Here is a 25,044-nt window from a genome sequence, read left to right on the forward strand (position 1 = left end):
GGTCACCCCCCTGGGCCTCGGGTCACCGCGTGTCCCCTGAGCTAATGCACCAGGCTGGGAGGCTCCTGGGCACCTCCACCCCGGGGGCTCCCTTCACGGGAAGATGCGCTCACAGAAAGCACGGCCTCTGTGAAGTCGGGGCTCAGCCGCTGCTGGAGCTGACACCAGGGCTGCCTTCCCGATGCCCTTGGCAGGTACTGACGTGCCTGTGTGCACGTGTGCGTGCGTGTGAGGCACCCAGTGCGCACCCCGCCTCACCACAAGCGACGGCAGCCCCCAGCTCCCAGCCTGCCTCCCCCGAAGGCCCGTGCTCCTGCCAGGACTTGAGGCACAGCCCCTCCAGAACACAGGAGGACAGACAGGCTCAGGCCCTGCCCCTGCCCCAGAGCCCCAGGCCAGGAAAAGCCAAGCCTCTACGCCCCGGGCACCCCAGCAAGCACCCCCTGGGCACCGATGCAAGTTTCCTCAGCCCAGCGCCCTGCCCACACCTCAGCAGGACCACGGGCAGACCAGCCCCCCGTCTGCCCGGGGCCCATGGTCACCCCTGCAGAAGGAGCAGCCGCCTCCAGCCCAGCCCCCACCTCCAGACCAGGGCCTGGGTCCAGGCCCTCCCAGCCCTGAGGGACTCGGCGGGGACGGCTGCAGGCCAGCGCTCTGGTCCCAGAGCCGCTCTGTGCCCTGCAGTTTGGCCCTGGAGAGCCCACCCCACCCTCCTCCTCTCCCTGCAGCGACCAGGGCCCCAAGAAGGCCACTCCACGACAGCTCTTCTGACGGCTGGGACACAGACCAGAGGCATCAGCGTGGATTGTGGAACCACTTTATTTGAATCGGCAGAGAGCGCCCCTGGGAGCAGCCAGCCCGACACCCTGCAACCGGGCAGCTGAGTGTGCAGAACAGGGTCTGGCCACCTCCACCGGACACGGCGGGCACCGTCCCCAGGGACAGTGGCATTCACTGAAAACCGAGAAGAGCACAGGGGACCCGGGCTCGCCCTGAAAGCCATCAGCTTCCCCGGCCCCCAGCCTGCACGGCAGCAGGGCCGCTGGAAAGAAGGGGCCCCGAGAGACCCAGGCCCCTCCCACCACCCAGGAGCCGGGGGTGCTCGGGAAGGCTGCTCACCTGGAAGGCCTTGTGTGCACAGGTGACTGCAGGGGAAGCGAGACGGCTGTGAGTACTGGGCGTCTCCCTGCCCAGCCGGGCGCCCAGGACAGCGAGCAGCCACTGACCACCCAGAGCCCCACCTGAGACGGGGGCCAGCCCCGCAAGCCCGACTTTGGGCAGGGAGGAGGTGACTCCTTGAAGACCCCTGCCTGGCTCCCTGAGGCCCGGAGGGTCCCCAGGTCCAGCAGAAGCTGGCGAGTGGCCCCATGCTCCGTCCCCCAGCACGAGGCGACACTCACGGTCCCTCTGCAGCGTGGCCTGCTGCTGAGACAAGAAGCCCAGGCCTTTGCTCCACTTGGTGAAGAGGCTCATGGCCTCCTGGCTGGCCAGCTCTGTCCGGCCTGCGGGGCAAGACGCCCTCCTGAGACCCAGGCCTGGGGCTGGGGAGGACGGGTCTGCAGCAGGACTCGGACGGACAGGGACCCTGCACTCCTCTGACCCCAAGGCCTCTGACCACGTGCAGCCCTCCCCCAGCCCTGGACCACGTCCCTCCCTCCACGCAGGGTCCTGAGCAGGGATGAGGCCAGTGGGAGTGAGGAGCAGAGCATGGCCACTGTCTCATGTCCCCCAGGGCGGGCAGGGGACCGGTGCAGCCAGCGGACAGTCAGAAGCCCCCAGCGAGGCTGCGGCTGGCGGGCAGACTGCCTGGGGCGTCCCAGCCCCACTCACTGTACAGCTCCACGGTGCCAAAGGCCTCGTCCGCCAGCTCCAGCTGTGTGAACACCACGGCATAGTCTCTGAAGTTGGTGCCCAGAACCCGGTACTCCAGCACACCCAGGGCTAGGAAGGAGGTGCCCCGAGGGAGGGGCCTCAGACCCAGCGGGAGGCCCCTCCCAGTAGGCAAGGGCCCCAAACCCTGGCCCCCTGGTCCCTGGACCCCCCCAGGTGCCAGCACACAGAGCCTCACAGTGGTTGATGGATGGCGTTGATGGATGGCAGGTGAGTCCCAGCTCATGTCAGCTCACGCCCCCTCACCCTGTCCCCCTGGGGCCAGAGCACTACAGAGGGAAGCCTGGGGTCCCGGCTGAATGTGCCAGGTGCGGCTGTCCTCTGACCTCAGGGTTGGCACCAAACCTCTGACAAAACTAGGTCCTTCCGCTTCCCGGGGGAGAGCTGCACTGAAGCCGGGGACGGAGTCGCCCCGCCCCTTCCCGAGCCGCTGGCCCTGCCCGCAGAGGGCGGGGGTGCTGCCCGGACAGAGGGCCCGGAGCGGCTGGCGGCAGAACCCCGGTCCCGAGGACGGCCGGGGAAACGCAGCCGTCCCTGCGCTGCCCAGAGGGGCCTCAGCGGCCGTCGGTCTTACAGGGGTTCCCGAACACCCATCCGGAATTTTGCTTCAGCAGTTCCACAGTGTGCAGGTGGCACCTCTCCAGCCTGGAACAGAAGGGGATCCTCCGTCCCCCAGCGTCTGGGCGCAGGACGAGAGGAGGCAGGTTCTGCCGCCCTGAACTGGCCGGCGGCCATCGTGTTCACAGAGGGGATTCGGCCTCTGTCTTGGTGGCCCCAGTTCCCGGAAGCCCTGCTCTCCACCAAAGCGACCCGTCAGGGAAGCGGGCCGGCCCAGGGCCGGCAAAGTGCAAAGTTGCTCCCTCGCCTCCCGAGAGCCCTGGTCCTCCAGCCCTGCGTGAAGACGACTCAGAAGCCCCCGAGCGTCAGACAAACAGGGGCATCTGCAGTTTTGGATAAAGGGATGCAGCAGCCAGTAGGGGCCCGTGGCCCTGAGCCGTCAGCCCTGAGAATGATCAGACCTGCTTTTGCCGGAGCAGCGGGAGCCGCTCACCACAGCGCTCCGGGGAAGACACAGGAATAACCAGGAAAGGCGTGAATGCAAGGGCCGCCAGCAAGAGGCAGCTGTAACCCAGCAAAGCGCACCCCGGAGCTGTGAGACCCGGAACCGGCGAACAGAGAGACAGATGGAAGGGACGGGACGGACGGTCCAGAGATACAGCCAAGCACAGAGGAGGCTGGTGCGTGAGGAAGAGAGCGTCTCAGGTGAGTGGAGCAGACGCGGGCTGCAGGGTGCGGGGTGCCGGGCAGCTGGGCTGTCCTCTCGGGAAAAGCGGTCACGCCCCACGTCTCCCCAGGGCACAGCCGGTGCACCAGGGAGGTGCGTGGCCTCTTGGCACAAGAGGCGGAAAGGCTGCCTTACTCACCACGCACAAAACCCAGAAGCCCTAAAAAAGCAAGCCTGGTTTACCTCCACACAAAGATAAAAAAAACCGTTCCCATCCAAAACTCCTTGATGGTCTGAGAAAAACAACAAACGGGGAAATCTATCTGCAACTACCTTTTACCGCAGGCAGTGGCCAAAATCCCTAACACTTAAGGGTTCTTACAAGTCAGTAAAAACCCACCCGAGGGAAAATATGCCAAAGGTATGAACAGACAGTGGGTTAAAGGAAACACAAAGGCTGAAAAGCAGGTTCCCCCAACCCCAAGTCCTCAAGGTTAGAGAAGGTGGTAAAAACGAACACAGCCAGGAACACAGGGACCAGGCGCCCCGGGCTGGCACCAGCTCAGGGGACCGGCCTCACACGACACGGAGCAAAGCTTCCAGGAGGACGGGCGCACTTTGACTCCCGAGGGTTCACCCTCTGAGGCCAGCTCACAGGACTCCCCAAAGTGCGTTTCCAGCTGCAGAAGCCTGGAGACCCCTGGCAGCCGCCCGCAGAGCACGGGACCGAGAACTACACAGCCGTAAAAAGGAACAGAGTTCCTCCCAAAATGTCATAGTCACCACATGGCCCAGCAATCCCGCTCCTGGGTGTGTCCCCCAGAAACTGACAGCAGCGTCCCGAAGAGATGTGTGCTCACTGCAGCCCGAGCTGGAAGCAGCCCAGGTGCCCGAGCTGGAAGCAGCCCAGGTGCCCACCGACGGACGGCGGCATAAACAAGTGTGGCCCATCCGCACGCTGGAACGTTACTCATTCTTAAAAGGGAGGAAATCCCAACACAGGCGGTAGCATGGTTGAAGGACACGAGGACATTATGTGAGTGAAACAGGCCAGTCACAAAAGGACAACTATCGTGTGATTCCACTCACACGAGGTGCAGAGGAGTCAAACTGCAGAGAAAGAAAGTAGGTGGTGGGGCCGGGGCTGGGGGCGGGGCGGGGGCGGGGGGGAGTGTCTGATGGGGACAGAGGTTCCGTTTGGGAAGACGAGAAAGTTCTGGAGATGGATGGTGGGGGTGGTTGCTCAACAGCACGAATGTGCTGAGTGCCACTGAGCCGTGCACTTAGAAGTGGTTAAGGTGGCAGATCCTAATGTTTATTCTACCACAATTTCTAAACGTCAGCAAAGACAAAAGAGAATACAACGCTAAAAGGTTCAGAAGAGGGCAGGGACCCGGGGGCTGACAGGGAAGTGCTGGCCACGGCGTCAGACCACGCGTGTGCTCACGTGAGGCCACCCCACCCCCGCAGCACAGCGCCCTCGCCGCCACCTGCCCGCTCCCGCCCGCCCCACTCCCTCCAGCCGGGCGCATGATCCGCTCCACGGGTCAGAGTCAACCGAGGCTCAGCCTGATGCCACGAGCCCAACCAGACAAGCGGCCTCAGTGACCGCACCCTCGGGGGATCCCATTTCCCAGAGAACCAGTGGCTCTTGGGCACAGATGCACGGCCCACTTTACCTGGGGTTCAGCAGGGCCTTGCACAAAGAAGAGACCCCTCCAACCAGCCGACCGGGGACCCGGAGCAGCAGGCAGGGCGGTCAGAGGCTGCGCCTGGCCCCAGGCGAGAAGGCCTGAGTCCCACCCGGGCGCCCAGGCCAGGAGTCCGGGGATGCAGGCCCAAGAGGCCAGGCAGAGGGTGGGGCTCAGAGCAGAGCTCAGCGTGGAGGGAGGGAAGGGCTGGGACGGGGGATCTGGAGGGTGCCTCCCCACCTGTGCCGGGAGGCCAGCATCTTCAGGTTGTTTTCAGGAGTGAGGGTCACCACGACCCCCTCAATGTTCTTCGTGGCCTTCTCCACCGCAAAGTCCCTTTCCCCCGAAGCCACGGCGACCACGTACCAGGACCCCAGAAGCTGATGGAGGAGGAGGGGGTAAGGCAGGCTGGTCCCTCCCACCCCTGGGCCATCCTCTGGGTCCGGGAGCCCGGGGCCCGGCAGCCCGTGTGGTCTGAGCTGGCACCACGGGGGCCCAGGAGCCATGTGGCCCCAAGGAGTCCAGGCCACTAAGACCAACATGGCCCCAGACGTGTGTGGCATGAGAGGACTGTTACCTGCTGAGGGTCCAGCCTCCCCAGCCACAATGCCTGGGCCCTGGGCACAGAGACTAGAGCCAGAAGGGCAGTCAGCAGCACGCCCGCCATCCTCCCAGGGGTCCACGCAGCAGCGCACACACCTGGGGCCCGGCCGGCTAAGAGGTCGCTCCAGCCCCTGGAAGCCTGTTTATATGGCTCTGACGCCCTGCTGTGGGCGGCCACCAACCACCGGGACGCCATCCTGGCCTCACTTCTCATAAGGTGGCGACATTACCTGAGGCGGGGCGGAGTTCACCCTCAGGTGCCAGAGAGTGGGGGGCGGGCCCTGGGGAGGGGGTGCCGAGCCCCTTCTACCTTCCTACTCCATGCCTTCCCTGATGCTCCACCCTTCCCTCCACCTGGAAGATTCCAGAACAAGCATCCTGCTCGGAGCCGCACCATCTCCTCTCCTCCCCTCCCCGGCGGGGAGCCAACACCCCCTCGCTCAGACTGGGGGTGCCAGAGACCCTGCTCCCCATGGGCGGCAGCCGGCCAAGGTCAAGTCTGAGGAGAGGCAGAGAACAAAGAGTTCTTCCAGAAGCCACAGTTCTGCGTATCTTTTGTTTTAATCATTAAAAATACCAAAAGTGCCCCCCACAAATTTTCTGAGCACTCCCACCCCCTCCCACCCACTCTTCTGCTCGGCTGGCCGTGGCCTCCGGCCCCCACCGCAGCCGGCACCGGGCCCGGAATGCCCTGTTCTTTCCGCCCCTAGACCCGCTCACTCTCCGGGCAGCCTCACCCTGCTGCCCCCACCTCAGCTGGCAGGGCCCTGGCCACGTCCCCAGGGCCGCCTGGAGCGGAGGACAGAGGGCTGGGCAGGATCTGTCCGAGGCCCCGAAACCCAAAGGGAAGCAGCTGGCAGGGTCCTCCTGGGGGTGGGCGACCCTGCAAACCACACCTCCCAGCCCCCTCTGCTGGTCGGCCCCCCGGAGCTCTGGCAGGGCTTGGAAGGCGAGGAAAAGGGCAGACGCCGGTCCCGCCAGGCCTTGCTCCCCAGGAGGGGCCTCCGACAAGCCAGCACCCCGCCCTGCTGAGGAGGTGAGCCACGCGGGAAAGGTGACAAAGGTGGGCTCGCAGGCCACAGACTTGCCGCGAAGCCTTCCGCTGCCTCGCGCCCGAGAGCCGCAGCCTGAGCTCGGGCTGGGACAGTCCCTGGTGCGAAGGGACAGTGAAAGGAAAGCATGGCCCAGAAGTCACATGAGCCTTTCCCACTGTTTTTGTGAGTTCAGTTTCCTGAGGAAGAACACTTGGGAGACAAAGACAAGGCGCGCGAGAAGCAGCAGAAAGGACGGATGCTGGAAGCGGACCCGCCGAGGCTTCCTGCGCTGCAGCCAGGCAGGCTGCCGGCCCGCGGGAATCGTGCAGCAAAAACCCACAGACTGTGGCGTATACACAACGGACATTTACTTCTCACAGTCCTGGACGCTGGACGCGCAAGAGCAGGGAGCCAGCCTGGCCACGTGAGGTCTTCTGGGTCGAGACTCCTTGCTGTGTCCTCGCGTGGGGGAGGGGGAGGGGGAGGGAGCTCCGGGGTTGCTTTTGTAAGGGGCCTCGGGACTGCATCTCCTGCCCGAGGCCCCACCTCCCAACCCATCGCATCAGGGGTTGGGATGTCAGCTCCTGACGTTGGCGGGGGCGCGGGGGGGGGGGGGACACAGACGTTCAGACCACAGGATAGACTGAGCACAGCTAGGACCGCTCTGCTTAACCAGGTGAGACCCACGTCTGAAATTGTACTGTAGTTTTGTAACACTCTAAACTATAAAAACTATAAAAAGCAGCGTAGGGGAGGGTCTAGCTCAGTGGTGGAGTGCGTGCCTCGCCTGCCGAAGGTCCTGGGTTTAACCCCAGTACCTCTGTTTTAAAAAATAGACGAATAAATGAAGCTAAAAGTACCCCCCCTTCATTAACAAACAAAAAAGGAAAAAATAAAGTTAAAAAGGAAACAAACAACAAGGTGGTGTAGATAAAGGACATCTGCGTGACCTAAGGTAGTGACCATTATTAAAGCAAATTCTCAGCACAATCTTCCAAAAAGGGAAAAAGCGACCACACAAACCATGAATAGAAACCTCACACTTTCTGTAAAAACACGAAAGGCCACCAGAGGTCGCTCTCAAGCCCCCGTCTCGAGACTCCACGGACAATTGCGAAGGGAGATGGAACCCGCAGGGGCGAGGGGAGGCAGGCGAGCCCCAAAGTCTGAGCTGAAACAGACCCCGGAGGAAATTTGCTCTGACCGCAGAACTGCCACAAGGACACGGATGGACGGGGTGCGGCCGGCAGGATGGGGCGCTGGCGCAGGACGGGGCGCGGGCGGCAGGACGGGGCGCGGGCGGTAGGACGGGGCGCGGGCGGCAGGACGGGGCGCGGGCCGGCAGGAGGGGGCGCAGCCGGCCGGACGGGGCGCGGGCCGCAGGGGGCGCGGGCGGCAGGACGGGCGCGGGCGGCAGCCTGGGGGAGGCAGCACTTCCGGGAGAGGGGAGCCTTGGCAAGCGCCCGGGGGCCTTTCCAGCCTGCGGATAGGGAGTTTAAAACCGCCTATGAACGTGGGGTCCGTCAAGGCAGAGCGGAGCAAACTTCACACACACACCAGCGGCTAAAACTGCCACCCACTGAAGGGCATTTTCTGCACTCCCTTTAGTGGATGCACAAGGACTGGGATCTTGTTAGGAGCCAGAAGTGCCCGCCCCGTCTGGGACACGAACACACTTAAGCAGTCTTACACTTGGCTGCTAGAAGAAGAAACCAAAACAAGAGTAAAAACAGGCCATCGGTGGGAAATCCCACCATGGGGAGGGCGGGGAGGCGTGGAAAACAAGAAAACTGAATTAAATAGGCTACAGGTTTGAAGGGCATTAAAAGAACGTCTTGAAAGTTTTTTTTTTAAGTAACTAAGCAGAAATGAGCAAAAAGAGGGAAAAATTGAATAAGAGCTGATTGGGCTCAGGAAACAAATTGAATTTTGGAATTCACTGAAAAAGAAAAATTCTTCCGAGTTTCCAGGCAAAATGATCAGGTTTCCAGACGCTCACTGCTAGATGTGAAGCAGATAAACAACGAGAGCCTCCAGAGAGCACAGAGAACTACACTCTATATCTCATAATAAACTGTAGTGAAAAAGAATATGGAAAAGTATGCATGTGTGTAACTGAATCACGTTGCTGTACACCAGAAATTAACACAACATTGTCAGTCAACTATACTTCAGTTTAAAAATTTACAAAAAGAAAAAAAAATCAAGTTTCTTTCAAGGGTGAGAGAAATTAACTGAGTCAAACTTTCAAGAGCAAAATACGAGGCAAAGCCAGCAGAGATCGCTAATAGCAGCAGAAGTGCGCCCGCCGCTCTCAGCAAGGCCGGGCTAACGCCCCCTGCAGGCGAGGACGAAGAAGGCCTGAGAAACCAGAAGGCGGGGGAGGGTACAGCTCAGCGGCAGAGCCTGCGCTTAGCCTGCCCAAGGTCCTCGGTTCGATTCCCAGTACCTCCATAAAAAATAAAATAAAAATTAATTTTAAAATACATAAGAGAAACCTAATTACTCCCCCCACCAAAAAAGAAAAAAAAACCACGAGGCAGATCTTGAGGGTTTACATTTGATTGTACACCTTGACAGCAGGCAGTGACACGTGCACAAAATGGATTGGCCACAAAGAAGTGTCAGTAAACTCCATGAAGTAGAAGGTACAACAAACAGCCTCCTTTGACCCAAATACAGCAAAGTTCGGGGTTTTTTTTAATGTCTATTTTATTTTTTAAAAAATACTCTTGGATGAAAGGAAAAATACAAACTGAAATGACAGAATCCCTTTAAAATAAACACAGCAGAGGGGAGAGTGTATAGCTCAGGGGTAGAGTGGGTGCCCAAGGTCCTGGGTTCAATCCCTGGTACCTCCATCAAAATAAATAAGTAAATAAAAACCTAATTACCTCCCCCCAAAACAAAATTAAAAATAAATAAAAGAAAAGAAACATAATAAAAACGCCATACACAACGGGGCCAGGGACCGTCACCGCCTTAAACGCTCCCACCACTAGAAATGGAAGAATGAACATAAATGCCTTAAATTCCCCACTCAAGCAGCCAGACAGGGAGCAACGAAGTAAAGCACAGGAAATCAGGAGGGAGGCCGTAAAAGTGGGAAGTAACAGAGAACGGAGGACAGCAGGCGTCATCAGCGAACCAAGGGCCTCGCCCGTGGGAAAACTGACGGAATTTTTCTGTTAATTTACAGAATTACTAACAGAACCGTTACTGTTATTTTAAAGAATAAAAGAATTTACTAACAAATAAGGAAACACTGAGGAGACCACAGATCCGTGAAGTAAGAAATGACAAAAGGGAGGGAAATGATCTCTGGGACAGAAGGAAAAAAAAGTTTCATCAACAGAAGGTACCTGGCTGACCTCTGAGCAGATAACTTTGAAGTCCTGGATGAACTGGGTAATTTTACAGGGAAATTCAGTTTGCCAGAATTTACCCTATTAGACCGATAGGTAGGAAGGGGGAGAGAGAGAGTGGATGCACAAATAAGTAGTTGGGTGAATTGGTTATCTGGAGTCAGGGCCTAAAAGAGGAGCCACGCTTAGGCGAGGTCAGGAGGCCAGGTCTGGGCCGGGGACGCTGGCGCCCGCGGACGAGGAAGGACATCTGTGCGCAGAGGAGACGCGGCAGGGGGGCCACCATCCACAAGCTGGGAGGAGAAACCCTGCCGGAAACCCTGACCTGAAGCCTCCAGAAACATGGCAACATTAACTGGCTTGGGTTTATTTTGCAGGCTGTGTTGCAGCGCCCTGAGCAGGATTCCCAGGGCCTTCCCTCGGGAAGCCCAGCTGAGGGAGGTGGCCTTGGCAGGACGGACCTGGGGGAAGTTCCAGGTGTCCCCCAAACACCTCTGATGTGTCAGAAGGCACCCTCCAAACATCTCTTCTGTGGGTCTTTGGGGACTCGGTTCAGGATTTGCTCAGGCGAGTCCTGGGCAGGCGCTCCCCTCGGGGCCGGTCCTTCCTCCTGCAGGCCTTTCTGACGGCTGGCAGGGTGCCTGAGGGTCCCAGTCCCCCAGCTTGCACACGGGTAGGGGGCTGTGCTCAGAACCTCGGTGCTGACCCCCCAGGTTGTCTGCCCTGACCCAGACACCCTTTCTGCCCTCCAGTCCCAGCCGATGGAAGAAAACGGAGTGAGCACACAGCCACAGTGCAGGTCGGGGGTGAGAGAGTGCAGGGTGGGCCTGGACGCTCTGTAGGGCTGGGCTGACCAGCAGGGGGCGGGAGGGGCGGCCACGGCCCAGGGCCTTGGGCCCAGTGCCCGTGGGTTTGAGTTTGGGGCAACAGGAAGCCACGGGAGAAGGTAGACAGGCGCCAATGTGGCCACTTTCACTGGCAGGACCTCTGCTCAAGGCACCCTGGCCTGGGGCTGCCTGGAAAGAGACTAGGGTGAGGATGATGGTGGGGTCCCCGCGTGGGGCAGCCTGGCCCACAGGCTTTCAGAAGGGCAGGGCCAGGTGGAAAGGGAAGGGAGCCAGCCTGGATTGGGACCCACACCACCCAAGAGTCAGGTTTGGTGCCATTTCTAGGGCGGTCACAGAAAACACGCCCCAACCACCCCCACCCGGCACTCTTTGCGCCCCAGGAAAGACGCGGGGCCATGGGGTCGGCAGTCGGCTTTATTCGGAGCAGGTGCAGGCAGCCCCCCAGGGCAGGGTGGCCAGGGGAGGCTGGGTGGGCGGGGCTCCGAGCATCCTGGCTGGGGCGGGGCTTCTCTAGATCAGCTCCTGGATACAGAAGGGCGGGGCCTCAGGGCACTACCTGGCCCCCAAGCCCCCCACCACCGAGAGGCAGCGGTTGGGGCCACAGCCAGGAGTGGGTGTCCCGGCTGCACGGCCTGGGCCTGTCTCTCTACCTGCAAAGCAGGATAACAGCCCCAACCCCTCGGGACCATTGAGACAGAGGGGGCCCTCCAGCTGGTGGGCTAGGCTAGCACAGTGAGGGGCCCGGGGAGCCCGAGACGGGGCCCACAGTGCCCTGCTGGACAGAAGCGGAGGACAAGGGCCAGCCTCCTCCCTCCCCGCCCAGCCCTGCCCTCACGCCCCAGCTGCCAGTGTCCCCTCCTGGCCGCCTGTCACCAGCCTGGAGGCCCAGGATCTAGAGCGAGCCAGGGCCCCCATCAGGCGGGGACTCAGGCCGAGGGCTCAGCACAGACCTGGGCGCAGGCTCACCTCCTTCAGGAGCTTGGCACACCTCCCTGTGGGACAGGACAGCGTGAGGGGCTGTGGGGTGGGTGCCCGGGCCCCACCAGTGGGGTCCCTAGCCCAGTGCCCACCCCAAAGGCCCGGGACTTACCGTACCGGGCCACCAGGTACAGCCCCGTGTCTGCTGTCAGCTCCCGGAACCTCCAGAAGCCTGGCTCATACTCGCCCTCAAGGCTCCGAGCTGGTGGGGGGCACAGGGGCCTGAGCCAGGTGGTCCCCAGGAGGGCAGCAGCAGCCCAGCCCCCCACCCCAGGGGGAACTTACTGAAATACTTCAGCACGTGGAATTCTTTGCCCTGCCAGTGAAGGGACACCCTCAGGATGGCGTACTGCTCGTAGTCTGTGTCTATGACGTGGATCTCCCTGTGGCCTGGGGGAGGAAGCAGGAGGGACAGACATGGGCAGACAGGCCCCTTCTCGGGCTTGGCAGACCTCGGCGGCCAGGGTCTGCAGGGCCTGACCCCACGCTCTCGCCACCCCGTGCCCAGCCCCTCCTGTGATGCCAGGGTGGAGAAAGGAGGACTAGAGCGGCCCCAGAAGGCTGCCCCGGGGGCTGGGGGAGATGGGTGTCTGGGGCACGAGGAGGCGCGCAGGGGGCAGCGCAGGGAGCGGCGAGGCCGTGTGCAGGGCCAGAGGGTGGTAACCACAACCAGGAAACGGCTCTTACCAGGGAAAACAAATTTCCCCGAAACGTCTATTTCTGAGCTCACTATTTCTTCAGTCTCACAGCTTCCTGAGCTGGAAGGCAGTAGAAGGGCTCATTATGAAAACGCCAGCCTGCGTTCCTTCTGCCGGGCGCACTCCCGGCGGTGGCGGGAGGGGGACCGTGTCTTCGGGAAGGGCTCTGGCAGCGTGTCTGTCCCCAGGAGAGCCTGGAGCAGGATGAGGAGGGCAAAGGTACAGGCTGGGACCACGCTAGCCTCTCACCCAAGGGCTCCGTGACCTCCAGAGAACCAGCTACCACTAAGTCCACTTTCCTTTCTTGTAAACTGACGGGGTTTCATCAAGACTGTCCTTTCTTTTGGAGAAGATGGAGGTGGAGGAGCAGATCTACAGCTGGCAGCTCTGGGAGCCTGGGGGTCTGGAGCACCAAGTGACAACAATGACCACATTCACGGCTGCTCCGGGAACCGGCCACACGTGCCTGCCCCCACCACTCCACCCCCACGGAGCCCCCAGGAGCCTCCGGCTGCTTACCTGTTATATGCGACCTTTACAGTCAGCTCCTCCCCACTCAAGGTCAGGAACAAGGCCTCCAGCCTCTTAGGGGTCTTCAGTGCCAGGTTTTGGCTGGAGGCCACACCGACTTCCCTCCAGAATCCTGCAATCTAAAGAAAGAAGCCGGAGCCAAGCCCGTCTCGGGCAGCCAGACAGAGACCCCATCCCTGGGCCTCAAAGAGGCAGACCCTCCCCTGGCCCTGGACCCCCCAGGCCGGGAGCTGGCAGGCTCTGAAAGGTCAGCGGACGGCCGCAAGGCTCGGTAGCAAACAGCACGTTGTCGGCCTTCGGAGGGGCCCCTTCCGGCCGTCAGACAGCCGGGCCGACAGGGCGCGCCCCTCCCTGAGCAGCCCTGTCTGCAGCTGCCACGGGGCCGGCCCCAGTCCCCAAGCAGACCCAGTCCCTGCTGCTGCCGGGCCTTGGGGACAGGACTGCAGCGGCAGTGGTGGTGGGAGCCTGAGAGAGGGCAGCAGGAGAGGGCCAGCCGAACGCGAAACGCGCCTGGGAGCAGCGGCCAGCAGCCCCGCCCCCAGGGAGGAGGCCCCGCTCTGCCCGGTCACGTGCGGATGGGGCTCCTGCCTCCAAAAACTGACCCCCCACAGAGCCCAGCACGTCCATCCAAATTTTTTGGAAACTGATCATTTTTGCAAAAGAAATGAACCTGTGTCCCAACACCCGTCGCCTCTGAGGCTGCCGACGTGTCCGGGCCCCGTAGCCGGCAGGCCCGGCAAAGAAGCAACTGGGTGGAAACCAAAGCCCCCAGCCAAGGGCTCCACACCTGGAAAGCCTCCAGTTCCCACGGCGTGCGGGGTCGGAGGGCTCAGGAGGCTCCCACCCGCCCAGGAGCAGGAGGTGGCCGTGCTGAGCCCCACGCCCTGGAGACCCTGCAGGGCCTGCTGGCCTGGCCGAGGATGTAAGCCTGCCCCCAGGAGGCCCTGAAGAGGGTGCTGCCCCTGCCCGTCCGTGGGCACTCGCCTCACACCCACTCACCAGGAGAGGAGACCCCCGGCAGGGCTGAACTCAGAGCCTCAGCCACCTGCCCTTGCAGGGCCGCCCTGGGTGGGGCCTGGGGCCCCAGCGTAGCTACCCCGGCATCCCTGGGAGTGGAGGGACAGGGCACCAGAGCAGCTGGACGCTTGGGCCCCTCCCTGCCCATCCTCCCCAAGCCAAGAAAGACAAGCCACCTTCTGCAGGTCCAGGTCCTGCGTGGTCATCTCCACCTGCACCAGGGTGATGGCCAGGATGGCGCTCAGCAGCCCGGCCTCCATGGAGGGTCTGTGCTCCAGGCTCCTGTGCCCTCCCAGGTCTCTGGGGTTATACTGAGAGGGAGAGTTGGCGTGTTGCACAATGCCCTGAGAGTGTCCTCAGCAAACTTGGCCTCCGACCACACAGGGGGCGAGCATCCTGGCCCCGGATACCCACAGCCTCGGAGTGGGGGGTGCGGTCTGGACCAGAGCAGCCGGCATCACCACCTTCCTGGCCTGGAGACATTGGTGGACAGTGCAGCCTAAGAGCAGGACCAGGCCGCCCACACCCACACGGCAGCACAGGACCACATCTCCAACCCGAGGAGGGGCTGCAGAACTTGGGTGAGAAGGATGTTCCTTGCAGAGGGAGCAGCGTGTGAAAGGCACAGCGGCCTGGTGGGAGCGCAGGGCCCACAGGAGGCAGCGGTGGGGTCGAGCCAGTCCTCTGCAGGCACCAGGGGACTGCCAGCTGTTCCGTCTCCTTCCTGCACCTGCGTCCTCTCCCACTGTGATGGTAGCCACCCTCCCCGTGCCAAGCCCCACAGTGCACAGTGAGATGAGGCCCACAGCCCAGAAGGCCCTGCCTTGCTCGCGCTCCAGGGGCGGGGGGCCACCAGCATCCCCTCTTCCCATCCGGGCTCCGGACCCCCACCCCTACCGAGCTTTTGATCCCAGACTCAGAACCAGAGGATGAGCAGGTCAAGGTGAAGCTGGAGTCAGTTTTCCTGGGCACAAGCCCCGGCGCTTCTACAGCGTAGCCCAGGCGAGCTGCCCTGCCTCAGCTTCCCTGTCGCTAACGGTCATGAGGCAGACTGGCAGGTGCCAGGTGGCCAAGAGGGGCCCAAGGCAACTCCTACCCAGATCAGCATCCCTGGTCCTTGGCCGGCAGGGGGAAGCCTTCCACCTTCAAGGCCAGAAAAGCCCACCCTGCGATGGCTCCATGCTTGGTCAGCTAAAGGGGACCGGCCACCTTGATCTGGATGTAAGACTGCCTTCCAACAAAGGCCATCAGGTTGGGGTCAAGCGAGGATAGGGCAGCCCAGAGACCAAGGGGACCATTCAAAGGGCAGGAGCAGTAGGGAGCCCCAGGGAGGCTGAGCACTGGCTGACCCCAGCCCCAGTCTGACCCCAGCCCCAGTCTGACCCCAGCCCCTGTCTGACCCCAGCCCCCGTAAGACCCCAGCCCCCATCTGACCCCAGCCCCAGTCTGACCCCAGCCCCTGTCTGACCCCAGCCCCCATCTGACCCTGGAACCAGTCTGACCCCAGCCCTGGGCTGATGGGCCAGGGCTCCCCAGGGACAGGAGAGGGAGGGCAGGAAGTGTGGGGGGACACCCCGTGTCTGGGGTGACCAGGGCCAGGATGAGGACACACGAACTCAGGGCTAGTGGCTCCTGGCTCCGGCCCTGCCAGGGCTGCAGGACATCCATGAGTGATGAAGCAGGACCTCCAGCACCTTCCTGCCCCGCCCCACCCCACGCTTGGCCCTTTGAAGTATGTATGCTGGACAGAACCTGGATGCTCAGAGGTCTACCAGGCGTGGCGCCAGGGACCAGAGGAGCCACCAGAGCAGTGGGCCCCAGGGGAGGGCTCTTCCGGCCCACACCTCATCAAGGGTCCGCACAGAGCCCAGACCCTGGAGTCTGACTCCCAGGCCTGAACCCCAGCCCAGCCCCTCACTGGGCAAGTTCAAGGTCAAGGCGACACTGGTAGTAACAGGGAAACCTCAAGAAGCCCTACCCAGCAGGGCCCCTGCCGCTCTGCCTCCGGCCCCCATGGCCGGGCTCTGTGCACCCAGCAGCCCCCCTGCCGCTCTGCCTCCGGCCCCCATGGCCAGGCTCTGTGCACCCAGCAGAGCACCAGCAGGGGGCAGGTCTCCACGGGGCACCTCGGTATCCTCACAGGTGCTGTGAACCCCTGGGGGCGGGGCTGATGGGCACCCGACAGTCTGTGGGTACAGCCCTCACAGACGGCACACTTGGTGGAGGCCTCCTGCCCCCCGAGAAGCCAGAGTCCTGTCCTCAGCTCCTGAGCCTCTCACCTCAGTGTCTCCCCAGGAGCCCGGGTCAAGGCGGGGCCCACTGTGCCCCCCGAGGGCCACTCCAAAGAGGCGGGGAGTCTCGAAACTGCAGATTCTGTTTATTGGGTAGAAGGGGGAGCCCTAAGGAGATGTCCCATGGAGAATGGGGGTCGGGGAGGTACAGGGCCAGGAGGGTCGTGAGTCTGGACAACTCGGGAGTTGGGGCGCCAAGGCCTGCTGCTCCAGCTCAACCTGCACAGACAGGAAAGGTGTGTTCACTTCTCAGACACACTTGCTGCAGCAGGGTGTCCCACCCCACTTACTCATCGCCCAGAAGGCCAGTCCCAGCACCAGCGCTGCCCCTTCCCTGGGGTCCTGGGACCCCAAACACACTTCCCAGGGCCTCGTTCACCCCCAGCTGGTGGTGAGGGGGCTGGCGTGGAGGGAAAGCCCCAGCAGAGCCACTAAACCACGACAAAACCCACAGACTCAGCACCTGACGGGGGGCACCTGTCTCCCAAAGTTGCTTTTTCTTTTTTAAGCTAAGCCTGAGGGGTGGGGCCCAGAGCAGGAAGACAGGGCTCCCACTCTCCACAGTTAGAACCTTCCTGGGGACGACGGGACACGATCCCCGAGCCCCTCCCCTCCCACCCGTGAGGTCTCTAAAACAAGCACACAATCGGCAGGAGACAGTGCCGGGGTCCGGGCACCATCGCGGACGCCCATGAGGAGCTGCGGCAGCCCCCGGGTCCCAGCACAGCGCGGGGCACACCCAGGCCAGCCAGGGAAGGCTGAGGGACGCCGCCTGCCGGCCACGCGGGAAGCCCCACGGAGCAAACACCCAACCAGACACACGTGACCATCACATGGTGTCTGTTATTTATCCTTTTATGTAGGTTCCCAAGTTCTTCACGATGAACTTGGGTGATGGTTTTCTGGTGTCTACTTTGGGTAAATGTGTCCCACCCAAGAGCCCACCTGCATCCGTGTCCCAAGGGCTCCCGGGGACCCAGCCCTGTGACAGCAGCAAACAAGAAGAAGGCGGTTCCCACCTCATGGGACCCTGAGGGAGAGGATGAGCACCCAGGGATCCCCAGGCCAGGCCTCGTGCCCAGGGACACAGAATGTACAGGATTGGATGTGTCCCCAAAATTCAAGTCCACTTGGAACTCTGAATATGACCTTATTTGGAAACAGGGGTTTTTGCAAAGATGTAATTAGTTAAGGATCTCGAGATGAGGTACCCCTGGATTTAGGGTGGGCCCCACACCCAATGACTGGTGTCCTTATAAGAGGGAAACCCGGCTGTGTGGCAGTGGAGGTGGAGATGGGGGGCGCCCACAGGCCTAGGATCACCAGCACCAGAAGCTGGAGGAGGCATGGATGCTCCCCTGCGGACTCCAGAAGGAACCAGGCTGCCCACCCTTGACTTTGGACCTCTGGCCTCCAGACTGTGAGAGTAAACTTCTGCTGTGTTAAGACCCCAGTTTGTGGTCATTTGTTATGCAGCCTTAGGTAATCAGGAGAGGCTCCCTGGAAGAGGTGATGTGCGAGGTGAGGCCTGAAGCACAAAAGTGAGTGTCCAAGCAGAACCATGGATGCTAGGGGGTGGGGATCTGCACCTGCAGACCTCGGGAGGTGAGAGGGCAGGGGACGTGGTGAGAAGCAGGCCAAGAGGCGCCCTTGAGAACCAGAGGGAGGAATGACCCTGTCCCTCACCTGGGAAGAGCCAAGGTGGGTCTCCAGCAATGTCATGGTGCATCCTTGCCCCCGGGGGAGCACGCATCTGTAGAAAGATAGGTGGTCCGTGAGAGGCTGAGCTTGCTGGGACTGCCCACCGCTTCCTACCATCCCCAGCCCCCCAGAGGGTGGGGCTGAAAAATTCTCCCGCCCTGGCTGCCCAAAACCTGTCCCTTTTGTGTGATGAGGGGAAGAGAGGGGTGTGAAGAAAAGTAGCTGGGGGGACCGCCAACCCACCCTCAGAAGAGAAAACCATCTGGTGCCTCCCCTTCCCAGAACTAGGGGGGGGAGCTGAGGCGGGGCTTGGCAGAGGGCGGGGGAGGTGGGCGTGGCTTTGGACAGAGGGCGGGGTGGTGGGCGGGGTGTGGCAGAGGGGTGTGGCTGGATGGGCGGGCCTTGACTGAGGTGTGGGTGGGTGGGCGGGGCTTGGCAGGGTACCTGACTTGGGCAGCGTGACCCTCATGGCATCGGGGAGCCCCACGGTCAGGTAGAAGTCCTGGAAGGCCTTCATGGCCTGGGGACTCGCTTCCTGGGTCCGGCCTGGGGCGGTGCAGGGGCCCCTGTGAATCCCCGTGGCTCACAGAGGTGAGAGAGAAAAGGGGCTGGGGGTCTCCCGGCCTCACTACACTTTCTTAAAGGCTGACAACAGGTCTGCCACCCTCAGTTGGGCAGGTTGAGGACTGCATGAAAGTGTCCGCCGGGCTGAGGCACCAGTGGGGGCTGGAAGCTGCCCAGTGGGGCCAATTTTGTAATTCATGCAAGGGCATCTGGGAGGTTGGGGTGGCCCAGATGGCCTCTGGGACCATGTTTCCCGGGGCCCCACCCCCTTCAGGCATCATTACCTGCAGCTCCTAAAGCCAGCCTCCAGCTTTCAACCCAGCCTCTCCCCTTGGGGACCACTTTCCAGCTCACCTGGCCAAGACCCCCAGAAATTAAAGCAAAACAGGACCTCAGCCCCAGCTCAGGGTGTCAGACAGTAAGTCGGGCAGGGGAGGGTGGGTTCCCAGCCAGAGAGGGGTATGAGCTTTGGCCTGAGTGCCCAGCCTTCAGAGGCACCTCCCGTCAACCCCTACCCACCCAAAGCACTTTGGGGTCCCGCCACCCTGTCCCAGACCTGGTCTCTGCGGGGCCCAGACTTGGGAGTGTGTGATGAGGCGGGGCAGGGGAGGAGGTGGGGGCAGGTCCTGAAGGTGAGGCCCTGGTAGGGGGTGATGGGGGCTCCATGGGGATGGTGGGCAGCTGGGGATCCTCACTGTAGAGCTGCACCATGGTGCTGAAGGCCCCCTCCAGCTCCTTGTAGATGTAGACCACAGCGAAGGAGCTGTAGTCCATCTCCACGATGCGCACATCCAGGTAGCCCAAAGCTGCAGAGGAGGTGCTGGTCATGGAGAAGGGCAAGGGGCCAACCCTGACCCACACCAGCCTCTGCTTCAGGGAGGGAATGAGGAAGGGGAGGGGCAGGAGATGGAGGGGTTTTGTGGGAGGGTCCCGGGCAAAAGGACAGTCCTGTGTCGCCCCCAGGAGAAGGGGATGCAGGGAACATACCCGGGACTCGGAAGTGCCCTTGGGAGCCTGTCCTCAGGTACTCAGCATCCACCTGGTTACAGCCATCAGCCCTGGGGGCGCACAGCCCATGCTCACTCTCGGCCCCGCCCACCCCACCCACCCTGGCTGCGGCCGCACCCAGAGGGCTCACCCGGGGAACTCCATGTGGACGCTGAGGTTGCCCTCCTCTGTGGCGTTGATCTCCCTGGTGGACATCAGCAGGTGGTCCTTCTTGCCCCAGAAGACCTTGCAGTCAGAGACCATGGAGACCACATACCAGAGGCCTGAGAACTGCAGGACAGCTCGGTGACAGGCAGGCTGGACCCTCCTGGCCCCGGGACCCTGGGGCACAATGCCAGGCGGCCGGGGGTCTCCAGAGTGTCCATCTCTTGGGTCTGAGCCCCTGTTCTGCCACTCGCCTGGGACAGGTCCCATGGCCATTGTGAGCTTCAGTTGTGCCAACTGGGAAGTGGGTCAGTAATCACAGACCAGGTTATTTCAGGATTAAGTGGAGAGGGAATCTAAAGGGCTTCCTGGCCCCAGGCACAGAGCAAGTGCTCCGAGGAGGCAGCAGCTACTATCGCCATGTGGTCACTGTTGTCTCCAGCAGAGACTTAGCCCACACCCCACCCACGGCACAGCACGGGGCCTCCAGTACCTTTTTGGCATCAAAATCTGGCTGCAGCAGGACCTCGGCCTGAGCAGCAGACACCTGGAGCAGCGCCAGGACACAGCTCAGCAGAGCAGCCCTCATCCACATGCCCATCCTCTGGCCCATGGTCCCGAGTCCACGCGAACCCCGCCGACCTGGCTTTATAGCACCGCCCTCCAGCTGGGCTCAGCCACGAGCAGGCTGGGGCGCGGAAGGCACCTTGGCTCCACCAACCCCAGCGCCTCTTTGTCCATTGTTTGGCACAATCGCTCAAGTGTCTCCACAGGCCCCAGGGGTCACTTCCTGGAGGGCTCTCACCTGACTCACACTGTGCGCACCTCCGTCCACCTGCAGCCTGGCTGAGGCGGGGCCCCGGGGCCCTCGGGGTGCTGCTGGGAAGCAGTCCCCCAGAGCCCCGCCCCTCACCTCCCTACACAGGAGTGGACCCACCATTGGCCAGGCCTCTGGACCTTGTCTCAGGGCAGAGCCTGGGCCAATTCAGTTGTGACAGAGGTGATGTCAGAGACCTGGGCATCCTACACTGCAGACCCCCGGCTGGGCCTCCCACAAGCCCACATGGAGGGTGGGGCCAGGCTGCCACTCAGGGCAGATTATGGTCTCGTGGCCACCTTATCACTGGTTGCATAAGCGTGTGGGCCAGAGTGTTGCCAGGGAGGCGCCAAGGGCTGGTGGAGGCTCAGGCTGGCAAGACCTCTCCAGGTGACCTCTCCTGTCCACTCCAACAGGGCACCACAGGGACACTATCTGTGGAGCAGTGTGTGACCTCGGGGCACACTCCAGGCAGAGGTGGGGGTCCCCAGCCCCAAGGCCAGCTCTGGGCTCTGGTGTGGAAGTGGGCACAGGGTCAGAGGAAGACTCCAACCCCAGAGGGCGGGGCAGAGCTGAGGGCGCCCGCCTGCCGCCTCCACTCGGTCTTGGGAGGCGCCAGCTCTCAACCAGGTCCCCGAGTCATTGGATAGAATGCCACGAAAGCCTTTTGATGAGAACATTTACAAACTGCACATTTGATAAAGGACTTAAGCCCTCAATCTATAGAGAACTCTCATGACACAATAAAAAAAAAACACTAAAAAAAAAACAGGCTAAAGATTTGAAAAGATTTGCAGGTGGAAAATAAACTCATGCAGAGAGAGAGGCTCGCAGGCATTGCGGGGAAACGCAGACTGAAACTGCGCCGAGATGTCACTGCACACCAGCAGGACGGGGACTCCATTTCTAACCCGAGACTGTCCCTGCCAGGGTGGGGAGAACCCCGCCAAATGGTCTGGCAGGTTCCTATGAAGGCAAACACTTACCACATGGCTGGACTGTCACACACCCAGGAACTTACCCGGGAGAAATGAAACATACACTGACCCGCCTGTGGCTGGTCCGGGGACCTTCTTGACAATCCTTGAGAAACGGAAATGACCAAATGCCGTTCAGGAGGGGACGGATGAACCACTCAGTGCTCCCCGTGTGATGAGACCTTCTGAAAGGCGGAAACACCGACTCGCACGTCACAACTCAGATGACACCCCAAATGCATTACACTGAGTGAGAGAAGCCGGTCTGTAAGGCCTGCAGACTTGGTTCCTTTCCTTGGGTGTTCCAGAACAGGCAAACCCGCGGGGACGGAGAGCTGTCCCACGTTGCCTGGGACGTGGAGGGAGGGGCTGAGGACAAATTGGCCCGTGGAGACTTCTGGGGTGATGGACTGTGCCAGTTACAGGACTGTCTGTGCTCATCTAAACTTTGATGTGCGGATCCGCACATCAAAGAGGGTGAATGCTACTGTATGTAAACTATGCCCCAATTTTTTAAAAGTGTATGTATAGCTACAATATATGTGTATACATACACTATATAAACTCTTTCCCCAAATGCCACCTCTTGGGATGAGGGACAGGGAGGCCAAAAGGACCACCAAGTCCACAGGCGACACACCCAAGGCTCCCAGGGAAGAGTGGGGCAGAGTGCGGTGCAGGACAGAGACTGGACCTCCAACCACAGGATTACTGGGAGAGAGCAAGCAAAGGCCAAGGGATGGGTCACCGTGGCCTGCAGATCCCCTGAGGACCCTCAGAGGTGCAGGGCAGCACCTACCTTGCAGAGAACACACCCAACACCAGAATTTGCCCAGCCTTGGTCAGGGGACTCTCCACCAGAAGTCTGGGGTGTCTGACCATCTCCTGGCCTCCCACTCCCCCCTCATCCCCCAAATCCACTCTCCACGCAGTGACCCACACAAACCTTGTACAGCATAAATCTTCCACGCCCCGATTGAAATCCTCCTGTGTCATCGTGGCACCCAGCGCAAACCTGCACCAGACCACCACATGCATCAGCCAGGCCTCCGGCCTGCACCCTCCGGCCCAGCAGCCCTCCGGTCCCTCCCAGCACCCCCACTGGAGCTGCCTGCTCCCTGGGCTCCGTCTCGCCTCGGCCTCCCCCAAGCAACGTCCCCCAAACCCCCGTCTTCTGTCTCCTGGCCGCTTTAGCGTAATCCAAACGCTCTCCCGTGTCTGTTGTCTGCTCTGCCCGCATGCACTGCACACTCCGTGACAGCAGGAGCTGGACCAGCCTGTTGCTGGCCTATTGGCATCTGTTCCCCTGGCCCAGAGAGGGGGCCTGGCATTGGAGGGGCTCGTTAATATCTGGGAATGAAGTCGCTTTAACCAGCAGGTCTACTAAACTGGGACCTTCCCAGCACATCACCACATTTGCTTCAAAGAAGAGGCTTCCCTCTTCCATAGGGGTTTGGGGAACATCTTCCCATGAAAGAGAGAAGCAACAGTGACAAAAGGGCGTTCAGGCCTGGTCCAGACACCTCAGGAGGGAAAGCGGTCTGGCCAGATGTCCTCTGCTCCAGTTCCGGGAAATCTTAAGCTGATAAACAGCGGTCTGTAGATGGTTTACATGAGAAGCCAAATACTATTATTATCTAAGCATCAGCCAAAGGTGGGAAGTTACAGCCAGTCAGTCCCAATGCTCCCGCACTCAGACAGCACGGGGCCCCAGTAGGTGTCTCAGCCGGTTTCTCCCAGTGATGTCAGCAGTAAACAGCTCCTTAAGCCACTTGGTGGTGATAGTTTGAAAGACACCCACTCCAACAAGTAGCGCCCCTCTTTCACTTCGGGTTCAAGGGAACCAGTCGCACCACGCCGCAGCACCAACAGTGACTTCTGATCGCACTGCCCCTGGTGAGGTTGCCCCGCGCCTCCGGCCCACCCAGAGGGGCCCGGGATCTCTTCTCCAGCGCTCTGGGAAGGAGCAGGTGCTGGGAACGGCTGTTCCATCACCCCACGTCTCCACCCATCGCGCTGTGCCTCCCCCATCACCCCACACCTCCCCGTCAGCCCCTTGCTCCGGGAATGAACGTCCCAGCCAGCGCCCCCATTGACGGGGGGGCGTGCGTTTTACTTTAGGAGCACCTGCACCACTTTAATTTCTGTGTGGAACATATGTTATTTTCATTAACAAGCAATAAGCAATTTTTCTTTCAGGAAAGCAATTTTAACTGCCATCCTGACCTCCCCATTGGGCTCCAGATTCACACATCCCACTCTCCTGTCTCCAGACATCTCAGATCCAACAGAGTCCAAAGCACCTCCTGGTGCCACCCGCCAGCACCAGCTGCCCTCCACGCCCACTGCTGTGCCCACCTGTGCTCAGGGCGAGCACCTGTGTTGCTGGTGGATGCAACCGGTGTTCCAGGTTCTTGTTCCATCCCAGAAAGAATTCAGAGACAAGAAGTAGTGGTTAAAAAAGTAAAGTGAGAATTTATTAAAGGATGGACGGTACACTCTCAAGGGGAGAGGGGGCAGGCTCAGGTGAGCAGCTGCCTTGTGTTTCTCTGGCAAGTTGGTTACCCAGGGTGTAAAAATGAATGGGTGGAATATTCATTGGGGAGGGAAGGGCTTGGGGTCATATTCCCTGATTATCATCCCAACTCCACCTTCCCAAAGAGAGAAGTGATCTTTGTCCTTATTTAGTCTGGATCAGAAGCGTCCTGGTGTCAGTGCTTGATGGGGACTTCTAATCTGCAAGGCTAACATTTTTGAAATGAGGGCATAATGAGCAAAAGGTTACATTTGGATACTGGAAACTGCTGCCTTTTCTCACCTTTCTTTTTCGGTCTCCAGGCCACTTATCACCCGAAAAGGTGTGACCACTTATCAGCCCAGAGGTTCCTGCTTTTCTTTCTCTGCCCAGGGACCCCGGTGCTTGCATGATGTGTGGTTCCCTGCACTTGGCCTGTGCCCCTCCTTTCTGCCCATTCCTGCCATTTGGCCTACATCCCCCTTTCTCTATCACATCCAGCTCTCTGCCTGCTCTAACACCTGGAGGCCAGCCTGGGGCCCCTTCCTTTCTCACCGGCACCTCTAACCCAATGCCAAGGCCTGTAAGTGCAGCCTCCACACACACGCCAACAGCACCCCTGCACCATGACAGCACCCTGCACCCCAGCAGTATCTCTGCCTGATCCATGGCTGAAACACAATTTTTCCGTAACAGAGGCACGGGCGATTGAACCCAGGACCTTGTGCACATCAAGCACACACTCTACCACTGAGCTGTAGCCTGCCCCCGAAACACTTTCTAAACCTCAGCAGATGCATTCCTGGAAGGCCGGACCCCTACCAGGCAGGACAGCCAGAGGTCCGTGGAGCTGAGACTCCTGCGTGGATCCACCAGTGCCTTCCCACCGCAATCAGAGCAACTGGAGGTCCCACCAGGGTACAGGACACAGCAGGCTGTGGCTCGTGACCTGATCTTGTAGCCCGCCCCTTGCCTGCTGCCCTCAGATCCAGCCACCACGGCCTCCTGAAGTTCATGCAAATAGGCCACTGAGTCCCACACAGCAGCTCACGTTTGAGGGTTCTCCCTGAGGGCCTCCCGAGGGGCGCGGGGGCGCGCGTGCACACGCACACGGTGCCGGGCCCCTCTGTATCCCCCTCCCCGTTCC

General features: G+C 60.9%; 2 protein-coding genes across 3 annotated transcripts; both read right to left on the bottom strand.

Annotated features, from left to right (window-relative positions):
* Positions 1-1,002: 1,002 nt before the first annotated feature.
* LCN6 (lipocalin 6) lies at positions 1,003-5,473 on the bottom strand. Its single transcript, XM_010993513.3, has 6 exons — positions 5,384-5,473; positions 5,047-5,186; positions 2,465-2,535; positions 1,831-1,941; positions 1,401-1,502; positions 1,003-1,145 (listed from the first exon to the last, which is right to left on the bottom strand). The coding sequence occupies exons 1-6, from the start codon at positions 5,471-5,473 to the stop codon at positions 1,003-1,005; spliced, it is 657 nt and encodes a 218-aa protein (XP_010991815.1).
* A 10,771-nt stretch (positions 5,474-16,244) lies between these two features.
* LCN15 (lipocalin 15) lies at positions 16,245-20,572 on the bottom strand. 2 transcript variants are annotated; one of them, XM_031450948.2, is made up of 7 exons: positions 20,082-20,572; positions 19,575-19,714; positions 19,424-19,494; positions 19,132-19,242; positions 18,317-18,418; positions 17,858-17,924; positions 16,245-16,390 (listed from the first exon to the last, which is right to left on the bottom strand). In XM_031450948.2, the coding sequence occupies exons 1-6, from the start codon at positions 20,199-20,201 to the stop codon at positions 17,890-17,892; spliced, it is 579 nt and encodes a 192-aa protein (XP_031306808.1). In that variant the 5' UTR covers positions 20,202-20,572; the 3' UTR covers positions 16,245-16,390; positions 17,858-17,889. The 2 variants fall into 2 exon arrangements, with proteins under 2 accessions (XP_031306808.1, XP_064346953.1); XM_064490883.1 differs by lacking the exons at positions 16,245-16,390; positions 17,858-17,924; positions 18,317-18,418 and adding an exon at positions 18,604-18,790.
* Positions 20,573-25,044: the final 4,472 nt, after the last annotated feature.

The sequence above is a fragment of the Camelus dromedarius genome, chromosome 10 (genome assembly GCF_036321535.1).
Source record: "Camelus dromedarius isolate mCamDro1 chromosome 10, mCamDro1.pat, whole genome shotgun sequence".
NCBI classification, from domain to species: Eukaryota; Metazoa; Chordata; class Mammalia; order Artiodactyla; family Camelidae; genus Camelus; species Camelus dromedarius.

What these genes read in the sequence shown, in the direction of transcription:
- LCN6 (XM_010993513.3), bottom strand. Translation starts at nt 5,473, where the DNA reads ATGGCGGGCGTGCTGCTGACTGCCCTTCTGGCTCTAGTCTCTGTGCCC. An exon ending in ATGCTGGCCTCCCGGCACAG is followed by an intron (nt 2,536 to 5,046) that starts GTGGGGAGGCAC and finishes CTTCTGTTCCAG; the next exon opens with GCTGGAGAGGTGCCACCTGC. An exon ending in GGCCACGCTGCAGAGGGACC is followed by an intron (nt 1,146 to 1,400) that starts GTGAGTGTCGCC and finishes CTTCCCCTGCAG; the next exon opens with TCACCTGTGCACACAAGGCC.
- LCN15 (XM_031450948.2), bottom strand. Translation starts at nt 20,201, where the DNA reads ATGGGCCAGAGGATGGGCATGTGGATGAGGGCTGCTCTGCTGAGCTGT. An exon ending in AGGGCACTTCCGAGTCCCGG is followed by an intron (nt 19,243 to 19,423) that starts GTATGTTCCCTG and finishes CCTCCTCTGCAG; the next exon opens with CTTTGGGCTACCTGGATGTG. An exon ending in GGTCACGCTGCCCAAGTCAG is followed by an intron (nt 17,925 to 18,316) that starts GTACCCTGCCAA and finishes ATCTTTCTACAG; the next exon opens with ATGCGTGCTCCCCCGGGGGC.